This window comes from Vanellus vanellus (genome assembly GCF_965231255.1).
Source record: "Vanellus vanellus genome assembly, contig: SUPER_32_unloc_2, whole genome shotgun sequence".
In the NCBI taxonomy this organism is placed as follows: domain Eukaryota; kingdom Metazoa; phylum Chordata; class Aves; order Charadriiformes; family Charadriidae; genus Vanellus; species Vanellus vanellus.
This window is the reverse complement of record NW_028128967.1, coordinates 26,871-49,588: the sequence shown is the minus strand read 5'-3', so window position 1 is coordinate 49,588 and position 22,718 is coordinate 26,871. Positions and strand designations below refer to the sequence as shown.

Here is a 22,718-nt window from a genome sequence, read left to right as displayed (position 1 = left end):
CCCCTTCCCCCCCCTTCCCCCTCCCCCTTTTTTTTTTTTTTTTTTTTAATTTTTTTTCGGGGTGCGTTTGGGTGGCGGTTTGGGGGAGGATTTTTGGGGAGGGGGGGGTGGTGGAAAAAAACCCCATCGTCCTCGAGCAACTTTATAACCTTTCCTTTATCGTGACAGGGAAATGCTATCACTGGGCTTCTTCACCCCCCCCCCCCCAAAAATACTTTGCCCTTCTTTTTGGGGGGGGGGGGGGGGGCGCAGCGCCCCGAAAAACCTTCATATTTTATTTCATTTTATTTTTATTTTCCCGATTTTCAATGAATTTGCCCCCGTTTTGGCAGCGCGGAGGTGCTGTGTGTGCGGTGCAGGCTTAGGAAGCGAAGGGAACTTGGTTTTACTTCAGCAAAAGGGAGGGGAACAACCGCAACCCGCCGGGTAAGCAAAAAAACCTTTCTGGTCTTAATTACATTTCACAACCTTCATTTTTATCTATTTTTTAATTAAAAAAAAACCCAAAAAACCCAAAACCAACAAACCAAACAAATTCCAAACCCAAATCCCTCTTTTTTTCTTTACCATCCGTCTCCCCGGTGCATGCGGATGCTGCGCCGGGTCGGGAGCTGGTTCGTTTTTAGTCCCTCGCCCTGTGGTTAAACACTCGGCACCCAAAACCGAAGGATTTTTTCCTTAAAAACCAACCATTTTTTTTTTTAAATATCAAATTTAATTAATAAAATTACAAATTTTGAATTAGTTTCCCCCCAAATTAAGCCCGGCGGGTGCGAGGGGAGAGCCCTTTTCTTCCCAGTGGTAGCATTTCCCCCTTTGGAGGGGGGGGGGGGGAGGGCACAGTGGGCAGCCCCCCCTTCACCCATGGTTGTGGGGGCTGCGCAACACCCCCTCCTCGCCAAAAAATGGGGGTTCTGTCTCCAAAAAAAGCTGTTTTTTGGGGAAGAAATGAGCAAAAGTGGTGTAAAAATGCGGTGACGGGTGGGGGGGGGGGACAGGCCTTCCTTGGCCTCGCGGCTGGTTGCTGGCAGGGCTGGACTAGGCCGGGGTGTCCCCACCTCCCCGATTTGGGGGGGGGGGATTTGCCCCCCCACCCTCCCTCAGAGGTGATTTACCCCTTTGGGGGGGACTCGGTGCTTTTTGGGGGTCGTCCCCCCCCCCCCCCGGTGGTATTTGAGCGGCTTCACCCCAGTGTGGGGGTGTTGGGTCGGTGTTTGCTTCTGTGTGTACCTCCCCCCAAATTGGGGGGGCAGCCCCAAAATGGGGGGTAAAACCCCAAATTCTTTCGGGGGGGGGGGCACAAAGCCTGCCCCCCACCTCCTCAAGCCAGGACAGGGCTGTGGCCCCCCCTTGTCACCTGGGTGGTGGCTTCAGCACCCTTGGGACACCAAGGGGGGGGGGGGGACGGGGGACAGCCCGTGTGCGTCCTCCTCCCCCAACCATGAGCCAGGTTTTGCGTCCTTTTTGGCGGTGTGTGTGTGTGTGTTAAAGGTTAAGAAGGACTTTTGTGGTTAAAAATCTCAATTTTGAGTGAAAATAAGTTGTTCGCTCCCTCCAGTTGTTGGTTTTTTTTAGGGGGTGGGGGATATTTTGGGGGGGGTTGTGCTTGAATTAACTTTCTCTTGTGTCTTTTCAGAGGGGCGGCTCGTGTCTGGCTTGCTGACCCCCCCTCCAAAAAAAATACCCCCCCAAAAGGGGGGGGGGGGGGCGGCTCCGCCACCTGTATCCTTTAATCAACCTTTGAGGGGGGAGGACTTAACGAAGTCCTGGCTCGTTAAGTCTTTTAAGTCTTCACCATGAGGAGAAAATGGGGGTTGTTTTCACCACCCCTCCAAGGAAAAAAAGCAGCTCAGCTGCTCGCAGCCGCCACCTTTCCGCCTTCGTTAGCAAAGCTGGGGCATAATTAAGCTGCACAAGCTTCTAATTAGTGGTAATTAAGAAGCTGGTTGACGTCAGGAGGATGAAATCCCGGCTTGGCGGGTCAGGCTGGATCAGGGTCAGGGAGCTGATGGGCGTCTGGTCATTAGTGGGGTGCTGGCCTTAATTATTAATCTGCTGATTAATAGCCAGTGCTAATTCGTTAGTGGATTTAATTGTGCCCCGGATGGGGGGGGAGGGGGGGTGAGACACCCCCAAATCTTGCGCCGTCAGCTCTGTCTCTCTCTCCCTTGTGCCGCCGTCCTTCTGTTGGTCACCTTGGCCTCTGCGTCTCGTTAAGCGCCGACTCGCTAATTAACACTTGGGGAGGGAGAAGGGGTTGTGTGGTTAAAAATGAGGGTGTTGTGCCCCCCCCCGGATCCTCCTGGGGGGAGTCTGTCCCTTGATGTGACCCGAAACCGCCGTTCCTGTCCCCTGGGGTGGCAGTGGCAATTAAAAATACAAGCAGGGGACACTTATCACCGTGGTGTCACCTCAGCGCGGGTGGGTTGACACCCCCGCGGTGTCCCCTGGGGGGTCCCTCAGACCCCTCCCTCTGTTGCGACAGCTGCGTTTTGGGGGCAGTTTCCCCCTTTTTGGGGTCTAGAATGATTCTGGAAAGTGTTTGTCATTATCACCCTCTCAAAGGGGACAAAAATTGGGGGCTGGGGGGGAGGGGACAGGGCTTGGCGGGGGGACAATGGGGTTGTCACTGCTGTCCTAACCCCCCCCTCTCCTTTCTTCCCTCCCTCCCCCCCCCCCCCAGGGTTTTTCTGCCATGGGCTCGGGCCCCATCGACCCCAAGGAGCTCCTCAAGGGCTTGGACTGCTTCCTGGGCCGCGATGGCGAGGTCAAGAGCACGGAGGGCATCACCAAAATCTTCAAGTGAGTCCCCAAAACGTCCCCTCGTGTCCCCGTCCCCCTCCTCGAGTGTCACCACAATGTGACGGGGGGGGTCTTGACACCTCGTTTCTCATTAACCAGCTTAATGAAGGACTCGCAGAAGATGGTGAGTCGCTGCATCTACCTGAACATCTTGCTGCAGACGCGGGCGCAGGAGATCCTGGCGAAGTAAGAGCGGCGAGAAGGGGGTCTGGGGGGGCCCAGGCGAGCAGGAATTGGGGGACACACCCCATCCTGGCCCGATCCTGACGGATTTTCCTTCTTTTTCTCCCAGATTTATCCGGATCGGGGGTTACAAGCTGCTCAACACGTGGCTCACCAGTTCCAAAGCCTCTAACAACGTCCCCTTCCTGCAGCAGATCCTCCTCACCCTGCAGCACCTGCCTCTCACCGTCGACCACCTCAAACAGGTCGGGGTGGCCTCCGTGTCCCCCCCTGGTGGCTTCTGTCCCACCCCACTCCCTTTTGGGTCGCCCCGGGGGACTTTGGTGTCTTCCCAGGATCGCTTTTGGGTCCATCCCGTGTGGCTTTTGGGTCCCCAGGGTCGCTTTTGTCTCCTTGGCATTGCTTTTGCGTCTCCCTTGGGTGGCTTTTGGGTCCCTCCCGGGTGGCTTGTTTCTCGTCCGGTGGCTTTTGGGTTCTCCTGGGTGATTTTTGTGATTTTCCCAGGTGGCTTTTGTGCCCCCCTTGGGTGGCTTTAGTCTCTCCTGTGTAACTTTTGCGTCTTTCCTGGCTGGCTTGTGTCTCCCCCGGTGGCTATTGGGTCCCTCCGGGTGATTTTTGCATCCCTGCCATGTGGCTTTTGGATCTCCCCAGGTGGCTTTTGTCTCCTTGGTGTTGTTTTTGTGTCCCCCCGGGGTGGCTTTTTGTCTGCCTTGGGTGACTTTAGTCCCTCCTGGGTGGCTTTTGTGTCCCTCCTGGGTGGCTTTTGTGTCCCTCCTGGGTGGCTTTTGTGTCCCTCCTGGGTGGCTTTTGTGTCCCTCCTGGGTGGCTTTTGTGTCCCTCCTGGGTGGCTTTTGTGTCCCTCCTGGGTGGCTTGTGTCCCACCCAGTGGCATTTGTGTCCCCCCAGATAAATTTGTGCCCCCCTTGGGTGGCTTTTCGGTCCCCTTGGGTGGCTTTTCGGTCCCCTTGGGTGGCTTTTCGGTCCCCTTGGGTGGCTTTTCGGTCCCCTTGGGTGGCTTTTCGGTCCCCTTGGGTGGCTTTTCGGTCCCCCCAGGTGGCTTTTCGGTCCCCCCAGGTGGCTTTTGTGTGCCCCAAGCTGGCTTTTGGGTCCTTCCTGTGTGTCTTGTGTCTCACCTGGTGGCTTTTGTCTCCCTTGGTGATTTTTGTGTCTCCCCAAGGTGGCTTTTGTGTCTCACCTGATGGCTTTTGGGTCCCCTCGGGTGACGTTTGTGACCCTCCCGAGGTGGCTTTTGGGTCCCCTAAAGTGCCTTTTGTCTTCCTTGGGTGACTTTAGTCTTTCAGGGTGTCTTTTGTGTCCTTCCCAGGTGGCTTTTGGGTCCCTCCTGGGTGTCTTGTGTCTCACTTAGTGGCTTTTATGTCCCCCCAGCTGTTTTTTGGGTCCCTCCATGGTGACTTTTCTCTCCCTAGATGATTTTTGTGTCCATCCTGGGTGGCTTTTGTGTCTCTTTCAGGGGGCTTTTGTCTCCCTGGGGTGGCTCTTGTGTCCCCTAAGGTGGTTCTTTGTCTCCCTTGGGTGGCTTTTGGGTCCTTCCCAGGTTGCTTGTGTTCCTCTGGGGTGGCTTGTGTCTCACGTGGTGGCTTTTGAGCCTCCCTGCGTGACTGTTGTATCCCCCCCGAGGTGGCTTTTGCATCCCCCTGGGTGACTTTTGTCCCCTCAGGGTGGCATTTGAGTCTCCCCGGGTGATTTTTGGGTCCCCTAAGGTGGCTTTTGTCCCCCCCGCAGGGTGGGTTCTGTCCTCCTGCACATTTTTGCTCACGCGCATCTCCCTCTTTTCCAGAACAACACAGCCAAGCTGGTGAAGCAGCTCAGCAAATCAAGCGATGATGAAGGTGAGCGTACCCCCACGGCCCCTAAACCCCCCCAACCCCCCCGAATTCCCCCCAAAATCTCCCCTTTAACCCCTTTTCTCCCCGCAGAGCTGCGCCGCCTGGCCTCCATCCTCGTCAGTGACTGGATGGGTGTCATCCGCTCCCAGAGCAGCACCCAGCCGACCGGTGAGCCCCCCCCCCGCTGCACCCCCTCTTCTCTGCCCCCCCCTCAATCCGACACCAGCATTTCACCCTTTTCCATATCTTTTTTCACCAGAACGGGATAAAAAGAAGCGAAAAGAAGAAAACAAAAGCAAAACGCCCGTCCAAGAGAAACCCCAAGAAGCCAAAAATGAGGCTAAAACCGAGGAGATGCCGGAGAAGAAGCGGGAGAAACCCAAATCCCTGCGGACCACCGCTCCCAGCCACGCCAAATTCCGTTCCACCGGTAATTCTTCCTCCGTCGCGTGGGGCGACGGCGGGTTTTGGGCCTTTTTTGGGGGGGGAATTTGAGGGATTGCGGTCGCCTGTGGGGTGCTGCAAGCGGACGCACTAATGAGGTTTCCCCCCTGCCCCCAAAACAGGGCTGGAAATGGAGACGCCTTCGTTAGCACCCGTGAAGAAAATGAACTCTTCTTCGACCGTTGATAAATACAACCTAAAACCAATGCCCATAAAGAGGCAAAAGTGAGTCTGGGGGTGACTTTTGGGGGTATTGGGGCCACTTCTGGGGGGCTCAGACCCGCTCTTAGGGGGGTTGGGTCTGGTTTTGGGGGACTGGGAGCCGCTTTTGGGGGTTTGGGGCCTGTTTTTGAGGGGCTTGGAGAGGCTTTTGGGGGGCTCAGACCCACTCTTGGTAGACCTGGACTTGCTTTTTGGGGTCTCAGGGCTGCTTTTGAAGTGGCTCTTGGGGGGGCTCGGGGCTGGTTTTGGGTGTCTTGGGGCCTCTTTTGGGGGTCCTGGACTTGCTTTTGGGGGGCTTGGAGCCACTTTTGAGGATCTCAGACCCACTCTTGGGGGGTCTGGACCTGCTTTTTGGGGTCTTGGGCTGCTTTTGGAGCGGTTCTTGGCAGGCTCAGGGCTGGTTTTGGGGGGCGGGGGTAGTTTTTGAGGTGCTCGGAGCTGCTTTTGGGGGTCTCGGACCTGTTTTGGGGGGGCTCAGGCTGCTTTTGAGGCTTGTGGGGTGGCTTTTGAGAGGCTCAGACCTGCTTTTGGTGGTCTTGGACCCGCTTTTGGGAAGCTCAGACTCGCTCTTGGGGAGCTCTGACCCGCTTTTGAGGGGCTGGGGGCTGGTTTGGGGGTCTCTCCCAGTGCCTGAACTGGTCCCCTTTGTCCCCACAGCATCTCGTCCCTCGCCGGGGACGTTCCTGTGGCCGAGAAGAAATACAAACCCCTCAACACGGCGCCCAACGCCACCAAGGAGATCAAAGTCAAGATCATCCCGCCCCAGCGTGAGTCGGGGGGCCTTTTAGGGACACCTGGGGGCTGTTTTGGGGACGCCTGGGTGCCTTTGGGATCACCTGGGACTTTTGGGGACACCTTAGGGGCCTTTTGGGGACACCTGGGTGCCTTTGGGATCACCTTACGGGCCTTTTGGGGATACCTGGGGTCTTTTGGGGACACCTGGGTGCCTTTGGGATCACCTGGGACTTTTGAGGACACCTGGGGGCTGTTTTGGGGACACTTGGGGCCTTTTGGGATCACCTGGGCCTTTTGGGGACACCTTAGGGGCCTTTTGGGGACACCTTAGGGGCCTTTTGGGGACACCTGGGTGCCTTTGGGATCACCTGGGACTTTTGAGGACACCTGGGGGGCTGTTTTGGGGACACGTGGGTGCCTTTGGGGACACCTGGAGGGCTGTTTTGGGGACACTTGAGGCCTTTTGGGGACACTTGAGGCCTTTTGGGGACACTTGAGGCCTTTTGGGGACACTTGAGGCCTTTTGGGGACACTTGAGGCCTTTTGGGGACACCTGGGTGCTGTTTTGAAGACACCTGGGACTTTTGAGGACACCTGGGGGCTTTTTTGGGGACATTTTGGGTGCCTTTTTGGGCAACACGTGGGTCCTTTCAGGGGACATTTTGGGTGCGTTTTTGGGGACAGGTTTTGGGGGAACAATTTAGGTGCCTCTTTGGGAACGGTTTGGGGGATTTTGGGCAACACCTGGGTCCTTTTGGGGAACACTTTGTCTTATTGGGGGACACTTGGGTGCCTTTTTGGGGACAATTTGAGGAGTTCTGAGGGGCACCTCGGGTGTCTTTTTGGGGACAATTTTTGGGGGGACAACCGGGTGTCCTTTTGGGTGCACTTTAGATGATTTTTGTGGACGCTTTGGGTGCTTTTTCGGGTGACCCCTGGGTGTTTTGGGGGACTATTTGAGTTCTTTTTGGAGGTCGCTGGGTGCCTTTGGAGGGGGGGGGAAGAATTTAGGCCTTTTTTTGGGTCCCTTGGCTGCCATTTTGGGTTGAATTTGGGAGCTTTTGGCTCATCCTCTCCCCTCTTTCCCTCAAAGCCATGGAAGGACTGGGTTTCCTCGACGCCCTCAACTCCGCTCCCATCCCCGGCATCAAAATCAAGAAGAAGAAGAAGGTGCTGTCCCCTACGGCGGCCAAGGTGAGGAGGTGGCTACCGGGGTCCCCTCCCTGGCTACCGGCGTCCCCTCCTTACCTAGAGACACCCCCTCAAACACCCTCTTTTCTCCCTCCAACTCCAGCCCAGTCCCTTCGAGGGCAAACCGGCTCCCGAAACCAGTTCGACCAAACCTTCCTCTCCGGAACCCAGCGTCGCTTCGGAGCCGATGGAGCAGGATCGACCCGGAACTCCGGTACCGGCTGTGGAAGTGCCGGAACCGCTGGAGACGTGTAAGTTGGGAGCGCTGAGGAGGAAGAAGAGGGTGGGGGGGGGGTTCCGAATAGATGCTGATCTCCCTCCCCGCTTCCTCCCGCAGGCTCGGCGGAGGCGAGCGGTGACGCCAAAGCCACCGAAAACTCGACGGAAAGCGGCCAACTCACCAAAAAAGGTCGGAAAAAGAAAACGGTGAGTTGGCCGGAGGAGAGCAAACTCCGCGAATATTTCTACTTCGAACTGGACGAGACCGAAAGAGGTGAGCCCCGTCCCTTCCCCCCTCCGCGTGTCCTCCGCCTCGGTCTCCCCGAACTTTTTTTGGGGGTGACGTTGATGTCCCCTCCCTGCAGTCAACGTCAACAAGATTAAGGATTTTGAGGAAGCGGCCAAGCGGGAGATGCTGAAGGATCGACACGCTTTCGAGACGGCGCGGCGCCTCAGCCACGACGCCATGGAGGAGAAGGTGCCCTGGGTTTATCCCAAACTCCTGGATCTTCCCGCTCCCCTGGTGGTGCCGGGCAGCGGCAGCCGGGAACGCTTCACTCAAGCCGAGAGGGAGAAAGGGATCCTGCAGGAGATCTTTCTGTCTAAGGAAAGGTGAGTCGATCCCTTGGGATCCCCTTCGCAGCTCAGGGACGGGGCCGGTGTTGGTACCGCGCTCGGAACCGGCGATTCCCCCTCTTCTTGCTGAGGGGGTGTTAAATCCTGGCCCTGATCCCAAGCGGATCGCTCCGGTGGATCCCTTGGATCAGGGCTGGAGGGGGAGGAATCCGCAGTGCCCTGATCCCCCTCCCCGGGATTAATGGGGTTGATCCTTCCCGCTGTGAGGATCCGAATCCTGGGTGGAGATAGTGGGAGGGTGACGGAGCTGGGATCCTGAAGGATCTGGAGCCCGGATCCTGTGGATCCACTCGGCGGGGTCAGGGGATTCCTGGGGGTGGGGTACGTGCGTGGTGCCTTCACGGTGCGGCCTCTGGGATCCTCGTGGCAGGGGCTGTGGGATGTGTCAGGAGCTGGGATCCCTTGGGATCCAGAGCCAGGTGTCTCCGAGATCCCTGCGGATCTGCCGCTGGAGGCTGGGGAAACCCCAGGATCGATGGGATCAGGAGATTGATCGCCCCTGGGGCTGGGCAGGGCCTGTGCTGGAGTCTGGATCGCCGGGAATCTCTGCGGATCTAGAGCTCGGAGCGAGATTATTGGAGCCCAGGTCCTCTGGGATCTTTTGGGGCTCTGAAAGGGGGAGCCGATCGCCGGGACCCGAGTCCTCCTGAGGATCTAGAGCCTTGTGGGGGAGGTTTTTGGGGCCCGGATCCCTGAGGATCCAGAGCGGGAAGGGAGAGATTTTGGGGGGGGGTGACATGACAGGATCCCTGAGGATCCAAAATCTGGGTTGGGGGGGACAGGATCCCTGAGGATCCCAGGTCTTAGGGATCTTGTGCATGTCCCCAGAGGGTCCAAAGTCTTTGAGGGGACACACAGGATCCGCGAGGATCCAGAGTCTTGGGACACAGGATCCCTGAGGATGCAAAGTCTTTGGGGGGGAACATAAAGGATCCCTGCGGATCCAAAGTCTGGGTTGGGAGGGGACAGGATCCCTGTGGATCCAAACGCACAAGATTCCTGAGGATCCAAAGTCTTTAGAGGGGCACAACAGGATCCCTGTGGATCCAAAATCTTTGAGGGGACATACAGGATCCATGAGGATACAGAGTCTTGGGGGGCAGGATCCCTGAGGATCCAAAGTCTTTGGGGGACACACACAAGATACCTGACGATCCGAAGTCTTTAGGGAGGCACAACAGGATCCCTGTGGATCCAAAGTCTGGGTTGGGGCGGACAGGATTCCCTGAGAAGCCCAGGTCTTTAAGGGACACACAGGATCCCTGAGGATCCAAAGTCTTTGGGGGGGGACACACAGGATCCCTGAGGATCCAGAGTCTTTGGGGGGGGACACACAGGATCCCTGAGGATCCAAAGTCTTTGGGTGGGGACACACAGGATCCCTAAGGATCCAAAGTCTTTGGGGGGGGACACACAGGATCCCTGAGGATCCAAAGTCTTTGGGGGGGGGACACACAGGATCCCTGAGGATCCAAAGTCTTTGGGGGGGGACACACAGGATCCCTAAGGATCCAAAGTCTTTGGGGGGGGACACACAGGATCCCTGAGGATCCAAAGTCTTTGGGGGGGGACACACAGGATCCCTGAGGATCCAAAGTCTTTGGGGGGGGACACACAGGATCCCTGAGGATCCAAAGTCTTTGGGTGGGGGGACACAGGATCCCTAAGGATCCAAAGTCTTTGGGTGGGGGGACACAGGATCCCTGAGGATCCAAAGTCCGGGATGGGGATGACGGGACATACGCAGGATCCCTGAGGATCCAGAGTCTTTGGGAGGGAGACAGAAGATCCCTGAGGATCAAAAATCTTTGGGGGGGAGACACAGGATCCCTGAGGATCCAGAGTCGGGGCGGGGGGGAGGGGGCACCCAGGATTTGAGGATCCAGATTTTTTGGGGAGGAAGGGGGGGTTGGGGGGGAAGATCCCAGGGATCCTCTGACCCCTCCTTCCCCCGAAACAGCGTCCCAGACAGCCCGCACGAACCCGATCCGGAATCCTACGAACCGCTGCCGCCCAAACTGATCCCCCTGGACGAGGTAAGCGCCGCCGCGCCGCGCTGTACCGCGCCGCCATAGCCCCCCCCCCCCCCCCCCCCCAAACCCCTCCCCCAACCTAGCGCAGCCCCCTCCCCCCCATTTTCCCCCCTCCCCAAACCCCTCACCCCCTCTATCTCTCCCCTTCCCCAGGATTGTTCCGCCGAGGAGGTCGCCTATCCCGAAGGATTGGAAAGCGGCGCCGCCTCACCCTCGCCGGATCCCGGCGGTGCCAAACTTCCCCCGGTGTTGGCCAACCTCATGGGGAGCGTCGGGGCCGGAAAAAACCCTCAGGGACCGGCGCCCCCCACCCCCATCAACATGCAGGAGATTCTCACCTCCATCATGGTAACCAGTTCCCCCCCCCACCGCTCCCAGTCCTTCCCTTCTCCTCAACCCCCAGCACAGACCCCTCTCCCCCCTCTCCCACCCCCCAAAAAAATAAAAGGGGTGACACAAAAAGGGGGGGGCGGCGGCGGCGGTGCTGCGGGTGTCCCCCCCCCCCCCTTTTTTTTTTTTTTTAGTTTCTTCCCTTCCCCCACCCGCTCACTTTTTGGTTCTTTCTCTCCCCCCCCCCTCCCCCCCCCCAGGGTGGGCCCAGCACCCACAAAGCGGAGGAATTGATGAAACAACCGGATTATTCGGATAAAATCAAACATTTGTTGGGAAATCTGCAGGCGCAGCCCCCGGGGCCCAGCGGAGGTGAGCGGCGAGGGGGACATCGGGTCACCGAGGGGGGGGGACGGGGGGGACACGACACATTGTCACTGAGGAGGGGGGAGCCGCGTTGTGGGGGTGGGTGTCCTGGGGAGCACTGGGAGGGGTCGGGGGGGGGACTGGGAGCCTGGTTAGTGTCCCTGAGGGGACATGGGGGCGATTGTGGCTTAGGGACACACCTGGGGACACTGTCCCCTGCCCCTGTGGGGACATAGGGTCACCCTTGGCTTGGGGACACACTTGAGGACACTATTCCCTGCCCCGTTGGGGACATAGTGCCATCCTTGGCTTGGGGACACTATTGGGGGACACTTGGGGACATTGTCCAGTTCCCTAGCAGGGATGTGGGACGGCCCTTGGCTTGGGGACGTGCTGGGGACACTCTTCCCTGCCCCGTTGGGGACATAGTGCCATCCTTGGCTTGGGGACACACTTGGGGACACTGTCCCCTGCCCTGTTGGGGACATAGTGCCATCCTTGGGTTGGGGACACACTTGGGGACGCTCTTCCCTGCCCCGTTGGGGACATAGTGCCATCCTTGGCTTGGGGACACACTTGGGGACACTGTCCCCTGCCCCATTGGGGACATAGTGCCACCCTTGGGTTGGGGACACACTTGGGGACACTGTCCCCTGCCCCATTGGGGACATAGGGTCACCCTTGGTTTGGGGACACACTTGGGGACACTGTCCCCTGCCCCACTGGGGACATAGTGCCATCCTTGGCTTGGGGACACACTTGGGGACACTGTCCCCTGCCCCGTTGGGGACATAGTGCCATCCTTGGCTTGGGGACACACTTGGGGACACTGTCCCCTGCCCCATTGGGGACATAGTGCCACCCTTGTGTTGGGGACACACTTGGGGACACTGTCCCCTGCCCCATTGGGGACATAGGGTCACCCTTGGTTTGGGGACACACTTGGGGACACTGTCCCCTGCCCCATTGGGGACATAGTGCCATCCTTGGCTTGGGGACACACTTGGGGACACTCTTCCCTGCCTCGGTGGGGACACAGGGTCGCCCTCGGCGTGGCGACATGCTGGGGACACACTTGGTGGCACTGTCCCCTGCCCCTCTGTGACATGGGTGTCCCCTCAGCTCGGTGACGTGCTCCAGGCAGTGTTGGGGACCCTCTCCCCCCGCCTCGGGGTGACCTGGGGTCCCCTCAGCCTGGGGACGTGCCGGGGACCCTGTCCCCTCCCCTGGGGGTCCCCTTGATTTGGGGACATGTGCTTTCAGTGCTGCCGGGGACCTGTCCCCTCCCCCGGGGTGACTGGGGTGTCCCCTGGGTTTGGGGACATGGGAGGGGGGACATTGGGGTCCCCTCAGCCTGGGGACCTGGCCTGGGTGGCACTGGGGACGCTGTTTTCCCCTCTGGTGTGACACTTTGGGGGGGGTGGGGGGTATTGGGGGTCCTTTTGGTTTGGGACAAGATCTGGGGACAGTTGGGGCCCCTGTGTCCCCCTCTGGGGTGACACTGGGGAGATTTTGGGGTCACCTTGGTTTGGGGACACCTTCTGCGTGCTGGTGGGGACCCCGTGTCCTCTGGGGTGACATAAGGGGGGGGTCCCCTTGATTTGGGGACATTATCTGGGTGTCGTTGGGGACCCCATGTCCTTTGGGGTGACATGAGGGGGGGGTCCCCTTGATTTGGGGACATTATCTGGGTGCTGTTGGGGACCCCATGTCCTCTGGGGTGACATGAGGGGGTCCCCTTTGGTTTGGGGACACCTTCTGCGTGCTGGTGGGGACCCCGTGTCCTCTGGGGTGACATAAGGGGGGGGGTCCCCTTGATTTGGGGACATTATCTGGGTGCTGTTGGGGACTCTGTGTCCTCTGGGGTGACACGGGGGGGGACGGGACAAGCTCTCAGCCACCCCTGGGGACCTTGTGTCCCCCTCTGGGGTGACACGGGGGGGGGTATGGGGAGTCCCTTTGGTTTGGGGACAATTGGGGACCCTCTGTCCCCTTTTGGGGTGACACAAGGAGGTATGTGGGGGGGTCCTCTTAAATTAGGGACAAACTCAGCACCTCTGGGGACCCCGTGTCACACCCACTGGGGAGACACGGGGGGAGTTTGGGGTCCCCTTAATTTGGGGACATTATGTGGGTGCTGTTGGGGACCCCGTGTCCTCTGGGGTGACACAGTGGGGTATGGGGGTCCCCGTAATTTGGGGACAAGCCCTGAGCGCCCCGGGGGACATGGGGGGGGGTTATGAGGTGTCCCTTTGGTTTGGGGACATTATCTGGGTGCCGGTGGGGACCCTGTGTCCTCCGGGGTGACACGGGGGGGGAGTTGGGGACACTTTCTGGGTGCTGTTGGGGACCCCATGTCCTCTGAGGTGACGTGGGGGGGGGACACGATGTGGGGGGACAGTTGGGGGAACCCTGTGTGCCCCTCTGGTGGTGGGGGGGGGGAGGAGTTATGGGGTTCCCCCTAATTTGGGGACCCCACGTCCCCTGGGGTGGATTTGTGGGGTCCCCTTAATTTGGGGACAAACTCGGGGTGCCGCTGGGGGACCCTGTGTCCTCTGGGGTGACACAAGGGGTGGGGGGGGGGGGGTATGGAGGTCCAATTAATTTGGGGACAACCTCTGGGCACACTGTGCCCCCCACTCTGGGGTGACACGGGGGGGCGGGACATGACACACACATGTCCCTTTGATTTGGGGACACCCCGCTGCGCCTGGAGACCTGGGGGGGGGAGGTGGTGTCACCAACCCCCGTCCCTTACTTGGGGGGCTGAGGAGGGGGGGGGGTCTTTCTCTATTTAACCCCCCCCCCCTTTTTTTTTTCTTGTCCCCACAGTGCCCCACGGCTTACTGGGCCCCGGCCCCATGGCCAACGGTTTCCCGCCCGGCCCCAAGGCCATGCAGCACTTCCCCCCGGGGGGGCCCATGCCGGGTAAGTGACACCGCGGGGGACACGGGGGACACTGTCCCCTAGCGGGGCGGGGGGGGCTGCTCTTGGCTTGGGGACGCTGTCCCCTGCCCTGGTGGGGACATTAGGGCTGCTCTTGGCTTGGGGACACTGTCCCCTGTCCCGGTGGGGACATTAGGGCTGCTCTTGGCTTGGGGACACAGTTGGGGACGCTGTCCCCTATCCTGGTGGGGACATTAGGGCTGCTCTTGGCTTGGGGACACAGTTGGGGACGCTGTCCCCTGTCCTGGTGGGGACATTAGGGCTGCTCTTGGCTTGGGGACACACTTGGGGACGCTTCAGCGTCCTGATGGGGGTGTGGGGCTTGCGTTGGCTTGGGGACACTGTCCTCTGCCAGGTGGGGCCATAGGGTCTCCCTTGGCTTGGGGACACTCTTGGGGACACTGTCCTCTGCCAGGTGGGGTCACAGGGATGTCCTTGGCTTGGGGACACTCTTGGGGACACTGTCCCCTGCCCTGGTGGGGACATTAGGGCTGCTCTTGGCTTGGGGACACAGTTGGGGACGCTGTCCCCTGTCCCAGTGGGGACATTAGGGCTGCTCTTGGTTTGGGGACACTCTTGGGGACACTTCAGCGTCCTGATGGGGGTGTGGGGCTTGCATTGGCTTGGGGACACCTTGGGGACACTGTCCTCTGCCAGGTGGGGCCATAGGGTCTCCCTTGGCTTGGGGACACTCTTGGGGACACTGTCCCTTGCCAGGTGAGGTCACAGGGACATCCTTGGTTTGGGGACACTCTTGGGGACGCTGTCCCCTGCCCCGGTGGGGACATTAGGGCTGCTCTTGGTTTTGGGACACTCTTGGGGACACTGTCCCCTGCCCTGGTGGGGACATTAGGGCTGCTCTTGACTTGGGGACACTTCAGCGTCCTGATGGGGGTGTGGGGCTTGTGTTGGCTTGGGGACACCTTGGGGACACTGTCCTCTGCCAGGTGGGGTCACAGGGACATCCTTGGCTTGGGGGCACTCTTGGGGACACTGTCCCCTGTCCCGCTGGGGACATTAGGGCTGCTCTTGGTTTGGGGACGCTCTTGGGGTCACTCTTGGGGACACACTTGGGGACACTTCAGTGCCCTGATGGGGGTGTGGGGCTTGTGTTGGCTTGGGGACACTCTTGGGGACACTTCAGCGTCCTGACGAGGGTGTGGGACTGCCATTGGCTTGGGGACACTCTTGGGGACACATTGGGGACACTGTCCTCTGCCAGGTGTGGTCATAGGGTCTCTCTTGGCTTGGGGACGCTCTTGGGGACACTCTTGGGGACACTGTCCCCTGCCAGGTGTGGTCATAGGGTCTCTCTTGGCTTGGGGACACTCTTGGGGACACTGTCCCCTGCCAGGTGGGGTCACAGGGACATCCTTGGCTTGGGGACACTCTTGGGGACACTTCAGCGTCCTGACGGTGGTGTGGGACTGCCAGTGGCTTGGGGACGCTCTTGGGGACGCTCTTGGGGACACCTTGGGGACACTGTCCCCTGCCAGGTGGGGCCATAGGGTCTCCCTTGACTTGAGGACCCTCTTGGGGGACACCATCCATCTCCCTGAGGGCACTGCATGTCCGTGTCGTCCCCGTCCCCCCCCCCCTCGCCGTGGGGACACTCCGGGTGCCACCGCGCATGTCCGTGTGTCCCCGTGTCCCCCTCCTCACCCTCTCCCTCTCTCTGTCCCCGCAGGTCCCCACGGCGGTGGCGGGGGGGGACCCGGCCTCCCCCCCGGCCCGGGCCTCCCCGGTGGCCCCCGTCTCCTGGGACCACCCCCCCCTCAACGCGGCGGCGGCGGTGGCGGCGGCGGCGATTTTTGGGACTCCCCGGACGGGGGTGGCACCCTCCGCGGTGGCCCTCACGGCGGTGGCGGCGGTGGCATGCGTGGGGGGGGCCCCTTTCACCGTCCCCGCGGCCGTACCGGCGCCGAACCCCCTTACCGATGCCGCGGCGGCGGCGGTGGCGGAGGAGGAGGAGGGGGGGGCCGCAACGGGGGCCCCCCAAATGGCGGCGGCGGCGGCAACACAAGGGGGGGTCCACCCCCCGGTAGCCACAACGAGCACGGCAGAGGCCACCCCGGCGATCACCCCCGTGGCCACGGAGGAGGTAAATGCGGGGGGGGCCCGGCCCCTCCCTCGCGAGGAGGAGGAGGAGGAGGAGGAGGAGGAGGAGGTGGGGGGGGGGGAGGTGGGGGCTGCGGGGCGTGGCTGTGGGCGGGGCCAGGCCCCGGCTGGGAGGGGCCTGTGGGTGCCCCCTCCCCCCCGCCTCCCCCGCCACCCCCTCCCCCGCCTTTTTTGCCCCGTTGGAGGGGGGGGGAACCCCCTCCCCACCCCCACCCCCACCCCATGCAGCCCCTCGAGCCTCCCGGGCCGTGGGGGCGGGGCCCTGACTGGCGCCGCCCCCCCATGGGGCTGTAAGGGGGGGAGGACACGCCCCCATCTTGCCCCACCCCCCCACTTCCGGCCGCAGGGCATGCTGGGAGTGTAGGGACACACACCCCCCCCCCTGCCGACCACACCCCCCCCCAATGGCTGCAGGGCAGCTGTGGGGCGGGGGGGCCGCAAGGCATGCTGGGAGGTGGGGTGGGCCTAGGAGGGGAGCAGCAAGGCATGCTGGGAGGTGGAGGTCAGGTCTAGGGAGGCAGCAGCAAGGCATGCTGGGAGTTTAAACTGGCTCTAGGAGGGGCCGCAAGGCATGCTGGGAGTTTAAATCAGCTCTAGGAGGGGCCACAAGGCGTGCTGGGAGGCAGAGTGGGCCTTGAAGGGGCTGCAAGGCATGCTGGGAGGCGGAGTGGGCCTAGCAGGGGCCGCAAGGCATGCTGGGAGTTTAAATCAGCTCTAGGAGGGGCTGCAAGGCATGCTGGGAGGTGGAATCTGGGCCTAGCAGGGGCTGCAAGGCATGCTGGGAGGCAGAGTGGGCCTAGGAGGGGCCGCAAGGTATGCTGGGAGTTTAAACCGGCTCTAGCAGGGGGCCGCAAGGCATGCTGGGATTTTAAACCGGCTCTAGGAGGGGCTGCAAGGCATGCTGGGAGGTGGAGTGGGCCTAGCAGGGGCCGCAAGGCATGCTGGGAGTTTCAGTCAGCTCTAGCAGGGGGCTGCAAGGCATGCTGGGAGTTAAAACCGGCTCTAGGAGGGGCCGCAAGGCATGCTGGGAGGCGGAGTGGGCCTAGCAGGGGCCGCAAGGCATGCTGGGAGGTGGACTCTAGGCCTAGATGAGGCTGCAAGGCCTGCTGGGAGTTGGAATCTGGGCCTAGCAGGTGGCCGCAAGGCATGCTGGGAGGCGGAGTGGGCCTAGCAGGGGCCGCAAGGCCTGCTGGGAGTTGTAGTTGAGCTCTGACAAGGCCGGCAAGGCAGGCTGGGAGCTAACCCCGCCTCTAGGGGGAGCAGCAGAGCATGCTGGGAGGTGGAGTCCGGCTCTGGGGAGGGCAGCAAGGCATGCCGGGAGTTGTAGTTCAGCTCCCGGGGTGGCCCACGTGAGCTGCAAGGCATGCTGGGAGTTAAAAACCAGCGGCGGTGGGGGGGGCAGCAAGGCATGCTGGGAGTTAGAAACTGGCTCTAGGCCAGCAGCAAGGAATGCTGGGAGCTGTAGTCTGCCTCTAGGGCAGGCCCCAAGGCATGCTGGGAGCTGCCTTGGTGCCCCACGGCCACCCCACAGGGCTGGGCCCGGGGCGCTCTGCCCCACGGCTGCCCCTCCCCAGCGCAGGACGGGGGGGGGGGAGGGGGAAGGGAAAGCTCAGGATCTCTGGGGCTGCCCCACAGGGACCAGCCTGGCTCCTAGAACAGGGCTGAGGTGCCGTGGGGGTCTGGTGCTGCCCCACGGCCACACAGAGGGACCAGCCCAGCCCCACACGAGCCTATGGGGCAGGGATTGGGGTGCTATGGGGCTCAGCCCCACGGCCAGAGCCAGCCCTATAGATGCAGCTACCCCAAGCCAACCTATGGGGCAGGGATTGGGGCGCTATGGGGCTCAGCCCCGCGGCCAGAGGTACCCCTATAGATGCAGCCAACCCACACCCAGGCTATGGGGCAGGGATCAGGGCTCTACGGGGCTCAGCCCCACAGCCAGGGCCAGCCCCATAGACTCAGCCAGGTTTAGGACAGCGATAGCGGTGCTGTGGGGCTCCACCGCTGCCCCATAGCAGGGGGGCCAGCCCCATAGACACACCGTGTGTCCCCCAGCTCTTAGGGCCAGGCCGGTGGTGCTCGCCGTGGGGCCCATTGCCGCCCCACGGCCGCCCCACACAGGGCCGAGAGCCGATCCCATCTCTACGTCACACACACACCCCCTCCCCCAACCCCTCATCTCCCCACTTCCACTTCTCCCTCCTCCTCCTCCTCCTCCTCCTCCTCCTCCTCCTCCTCCTCCTCCCAGAGCTGCCGCCGTGGGGCCGCCGTGGGGCCGCCGTGGGGCCGGGGCGCCGGCGCCTGACGCGCCTTCCCCCCCCCTTCCCCCTTTTCTCTCACGCAGACATGTCGAGCCGCGCCGTCTGTCGCCACTTCATGCTGAAGGGCAGCTGCAGGTACGAGAACAACTGTGCCTTCTACCACCCCGGCGTCAACGGGCCGCCCCTGCCGTAGCGCCCACCGCCGCCGCCCTTCCTCCTCCTCCTCCTCCTCCTCCTGCCCTTCTTCCCCTCCTCCTCCTCCTCCTCCTCCTCTCAGACTCCGCGCTGCAGCCGCCAACTTTATGGCTTCTGTGAGGCCTCTGGGATGCCCCCGGCGCTGGTTCCAACCCCCACCCCCCCCCCTCCTCCTCCAGGGCGCAAATAACCCCCCGAGGGGCAGAAAACCCCACCTGTGGGGCAGAAAACCCCATCTGTGGGATAGAAATACCAACTTATGGGGCAGAAAACCCCACCTGTGGGGCAGAAAATCCCACCTGTTGGGTAGAAAACCCCACCTCTGGGATAGAAATACCAACTTATGGGGCAGAAAATCCCACCTGTGGGGCAGAAATACCAACTTATGGGGCAGAAAAACTCCACCTGTGGGATAGAAATACCAACTTATGGGGCAGAAAAACCCCACCTGTGGGGTAGAAATACCCCCCCCCCCGGGTGGTAATATTCATCTATGGTGCAGAAATATCCATTTATGGGGCAGAAATAGTCCCCTCCGGGTGGTAACATTCACCTGTGGGGCAGAAATACCCTCCCCCCCCCCGGCAGTATTACTAATCTGTGGGGCAGAAAGCCATCTGTGGGGCAGAAATACCACCCCCTGGGCAGTAGTAGTCACCTGTGGGGCAGAAAAATCTACTTGTGGGGCAGAAATACCGCCCTCCAGGGTGGTAATGTTCACCTGTGGGGCAGAAATACTCCCCCTCCCCCCCCCCCCGGGCATGAATATCCACTTATGGGGTGTAAAATGCTCACTTATGGGGCATTAAATAAGCATCTATGGGGCAGAAATAGCCACCTGTGGGGCAGAAATAGCCCCCCCCTCCCCCCCCGGGTGGTTGTATCCACCTATGGGGCAGAAACGCTCCCTCACAGGCATAAATATCCACTTATGGGGCGTAAAAGGCCCACTTATGGGGCAGAAATACCCACCTATGGGGCAGAAATGCTCATCTATGGGGTGTAAATACCCACCTGTGGGGGGTAAATTGCCCCCCCCCCCCCCCAGGTGCAAGTACCCACTTATGGGGCAGAAATTCTCACCTATGGGGCGTAAAACTCCCCACGGGCCATAAATCCCCATCTATGGGGCAGAAAAACTCATCTATGGGGCAGAAAAACTCATCTATGGGGCAGAAAAAATCAACTGTGGGGCAGAAATACCCACCTCTGGGGTGTAAATACCCCCCCCCGAGGGGTGAAAATACCCCCTATGGGGCAGAATTACCCCCCCCCCCCCCCCAGGGTAAAGACCCCCCACAGGGTAATACCCCCCCCCGGGGTAAATCCCCCCCCCCCCCCCAGGGCCAAACTGCCCCTCGATGGGTGTATTTACCCCCAAAATACCCCAGTGGGGCACTACGAACCCCCCCCCCAGAAGGGGGCGGGGGGGGGGGAGGGGAGGGGGGGGGTGTCAATCTGCCCCTATCCGGGGGTAAATACCCCCAAAACTGCCCCCATCGGGGGGAGATTTGCCCCAATTGCCCTCCCCTCCCCCCCCCCCCCCCCCATTTTCCCCTCCCCCCATGCGTGTCGCTGCGCCGCCGGGGTGGGGGGAGGGGCGTGGGGGGAGGGGGGGGGATTTATTTTTTTGGAGGGGGGGGGAGAGGGGGAAGGGGGGGGGGGAGGGGCTGCGCCGGACACTGTTTTCTGTGAAAACTCGGTCGGGGGAGGGGCCCCGCGCCCGCCCCTCCCCCTTTTGTATATTTTGTACATTAATAATAAACCGGTGGAAAAAAAAAAAAAAAAAAAAAAAAAAAAAAGACACCAACAAAACCTCCTGAAATAAATGATGATGTCATCGCCGGGGGGGGGGCGGGGCTTGTGAAGCGTTCACTCTGGGCCCTAATGAAGGCGCTTTGCAGCCATTGGTGCTCCAGTGCTCTTTATTTTGGGGGGGGGAGGGGCGTGGCCGCTGTCCCTCCCCCCCCCCAGGATGCCCCACCCACCCCCACCCCGTGGTCACCGGCCAATCGGTGTCCTCCTTGTTGGTGGGTCGGTTGTGGGAGGGAAGAAGGGAGGCTTGAGCCTGGTTGGGAGCTCCGCCCCCTCCCACGTGGCTCCGCCCACCTCACCCTGATAGGCTCTGAGCTCTGTCAAGCCACGCCCCCCCCGTGGGGGTTTCAACGTGGCCCTGCCCACACTGCCGGGCCACGCCCCTCTCCCACCCCCTTCAGAACCCTAGGGAAGCCCCGCCCACCCTTGCCAGGAGGCTCCACCCCCCTGGAACAGGCCACACCCCTCCACAGTGGCTCCACCCCCTGCTTCCAGCCTGCCCCTACACCCAGGCCCCGCCTCCAGATAGAAAGCCACGCCCCCTTCCCCTCATGCCCCGCCCATCACTGAGAAGTGAGTCCCTGGAAGTGCAAGCAGCCCAGGCCCCGCCTGCCCGGAGCGCTGGCCCCGCCCCCATCTGGGAGGCCCCACCCCCTCGTAGATGCAGCCCTGCCCCTTCCCCATAAGCCCCTTGAGACACAAGCACCCCAAGCCCCGCCCATCGCTTGGGCCACGCCCCCAGCTGACATCCCCATTAAAGTACGCACCCCCATCCCCGCCCACCGCATCCCCACGCCCCCCAGCGCTGGCCCCGCCCACCAGCCCTGGCCCCAGCGCACCCCCATCATTAGCACGAAGCTAAGCAGGGCCCACCCCTCCCCGGGAGTGGATGGGAGACCTCACCCCACATATCCCTCCCCCGCCTCCGCACTCTCACATCCCCCTCCAGGGGCCACTTACCTCCCCCGGGGCCACTTTAACCCCCACTGGGGGCACATACCCCCTCCCTGGGGCCATTTACCCCCCCAGGAGCCACTTAACCCCTCCCCGGGGCCACTTACCCGCCACCCCCCCGGGCGACTTACCCCAGTAATTGCCCCTGATGGGGGTCAGGGCCCGGCTCGGCCCCGCTCACCGCCCCGCTTCCGGACACGTGCTGGGGGCGTGGCCGGAGGCGACCAATCGGAGCGGCAGAAGGTGGGGGAGGAGCCAATGGGAGGGCCGTTCACCTGCCGGCGTCAATAGGAGAACAAGCTACTTCAGAACTGGGAGGGATCAACCCGCGCCAGCCAATAAGAAGAAGAATCACCTCAGAAGGGGGAGGGACGAACCGGCCCCATCTGGAGGGAGGGAGGGAGTCAAGGGGCGGAGACGCGAGCGCACTAACCAATCGGAGCGGGCGGAGGACCGGAAGTTCGGCCGCCGGCGGGGCGGCGCTCTAGCCGCGTCTCTGTGGCCGCGCAGGCGCAGTAAGCGGCGCCCGGCCATGCCGAAGGGAGCGCGTTCGGCGGCGGCCAAGCAGGAGGAATGGCGGGGGGAGAACGAGGGGCCGGGTGAGGCCGGACAGCGCGGGGAGAGGGGATCGGGGGGTGGCCGGGAAGCCCCGCGGGGAGAGGGGGGGGTGCTCAGCCGGTGGGTCCCCCCGGGGGATGGGGGGGGGGGGGGGAGCTGGGGCAGGCGGACCCCCGGGGAGAGCCTTTGGCGGGGGGGAAATGGGTCCCTCAGGGCCGTGTTGAGGCGGGGGGGGGGGGGGGAGGGGGTGATGCTGACCCTCCCCTCCCCTCCCCCCCCCCCAGAGCAACCGGTGAAGAAGGGGAAGAAGGACCGGAGGGGAAAGAAATCGGTGAGCGCGTGACCCCTGACCCCTGACCTTTGACCCCTGACATCTGCCCTTTGACACCCCCCTCCCCCCTTCTTGTGTCCACCCCCCCCAACCCCCCCCAAATAGTTTTTCGAGGAGTTGGCGGAGGAGGAGAAAGCGGCGCCGGTGGAGGCGCCCCCCCCCCCGGAGAAGGAGGCGCCGGGGCAGCAGGTTCGTTGGGGCGGGGCAGGGGGCGGGGCTAAAGGGGGTGGGGCCTGGGGAGGGTGGGGCTAAAGAGGGGTGGGGCTAAAGGAGGTGGGACTAAAGAGGGATGGGGCCTGGATAGGGTGGAGCAGGGGTGGGGCTAAATGGGGTGTGGAGCCTGGTGGGGGTGGGGCAGGGGGTGGGGCCTGGTGGGGTGGGGCAGAGGGTGGGGCTAAAGGGGGTGGGGCAGAGGCTAAAGAACGGTGGAGCCTGGTTAGGGTGGGGCAGGGGGTGGGGCTAAAGATGGGGTGGGGCCTGGTTAGGGTGGGGCAGGCCGTGGGGCTAAAGGGTGGGGCTAAAGGGGGTGGGT

General features: G+C 61.7%; 2 protein-coding genes across 4 annotated transcripts in view; both read left to right on the top strand.

Moving 5' to 3' along the window:
* Positions 1–120: 120 nt before the first annotated feature.
* On the top strand, positions 121–18,537 carry PPP1R10 (protein phosphatase 1 regulatory subunit 10). 3 transcript variants are annotated; one of them, XM_082499745.1, is made up of 19 exons: positions 121–426; positions 2,684–2,802; positions 2,902–2,988; positions 3,095–3,230; positions 4,784–4,835; positions 4,923–5,000; positions 5,092–5,262; positions 5,399–5,501; positions 6,156–6,265; positions 7,327–7,427; positions 7,528–7,675; positions 7,762–7,917; positions 8,009–8,255; positions 10,240–10,315; positions 10,466–10,660; positions 10,903–11,014; positions 13,841–13,917; positions 15,683–16,055; positions 18,417–18,537. In XM_082499745.1, exons 2-19 carry the CDS (start codon positions 2,696–2,698, stop codon positions 18,524–18,526), a joined length of 2,439 nt encoding a protein of 812 aa, XP_082355871.1. In that variant the 5' UTR covers positions 121–426; positions 2,684–2,695; the 3' UTR covers positions 18,527–18,537. The 3 variants fall into 3 exon arrangements, with proteins under 3 accessions (XP_082355871.1, XP_082355870.1, XP_082355872.1); XM_082499744.1 differs by having other exon boundaries at positions 13,841–13,936; positions 15,642–16,055; XM_082499746.1 differs by lacking the exon at positions 10,466–10,660 and having other exon boundaries at positions 13,841–13,936; positions 15,642–16,055.
* A 3,292-nt stretch (positions 18,538–21,829) lies between these two features.
* Positions 21,830–22,718, top strand: part of ABCF1 (ATP binding cassette subfamily F member 1) — a gene marked incomplete at its 5' end in the record, with an annotated part of 19,363 nt that continues 18,474 nt past the window's right edge. The window contains 2 exon segments of the mRNA XM_082499747.1: positions 21,830–21,896; positions 22,140–22,186. Of these exon segments, the coding sequence (XP_082355873.1) occupies positions 21,830–21,896; positions 22,140–22,186 (114 nt within the window).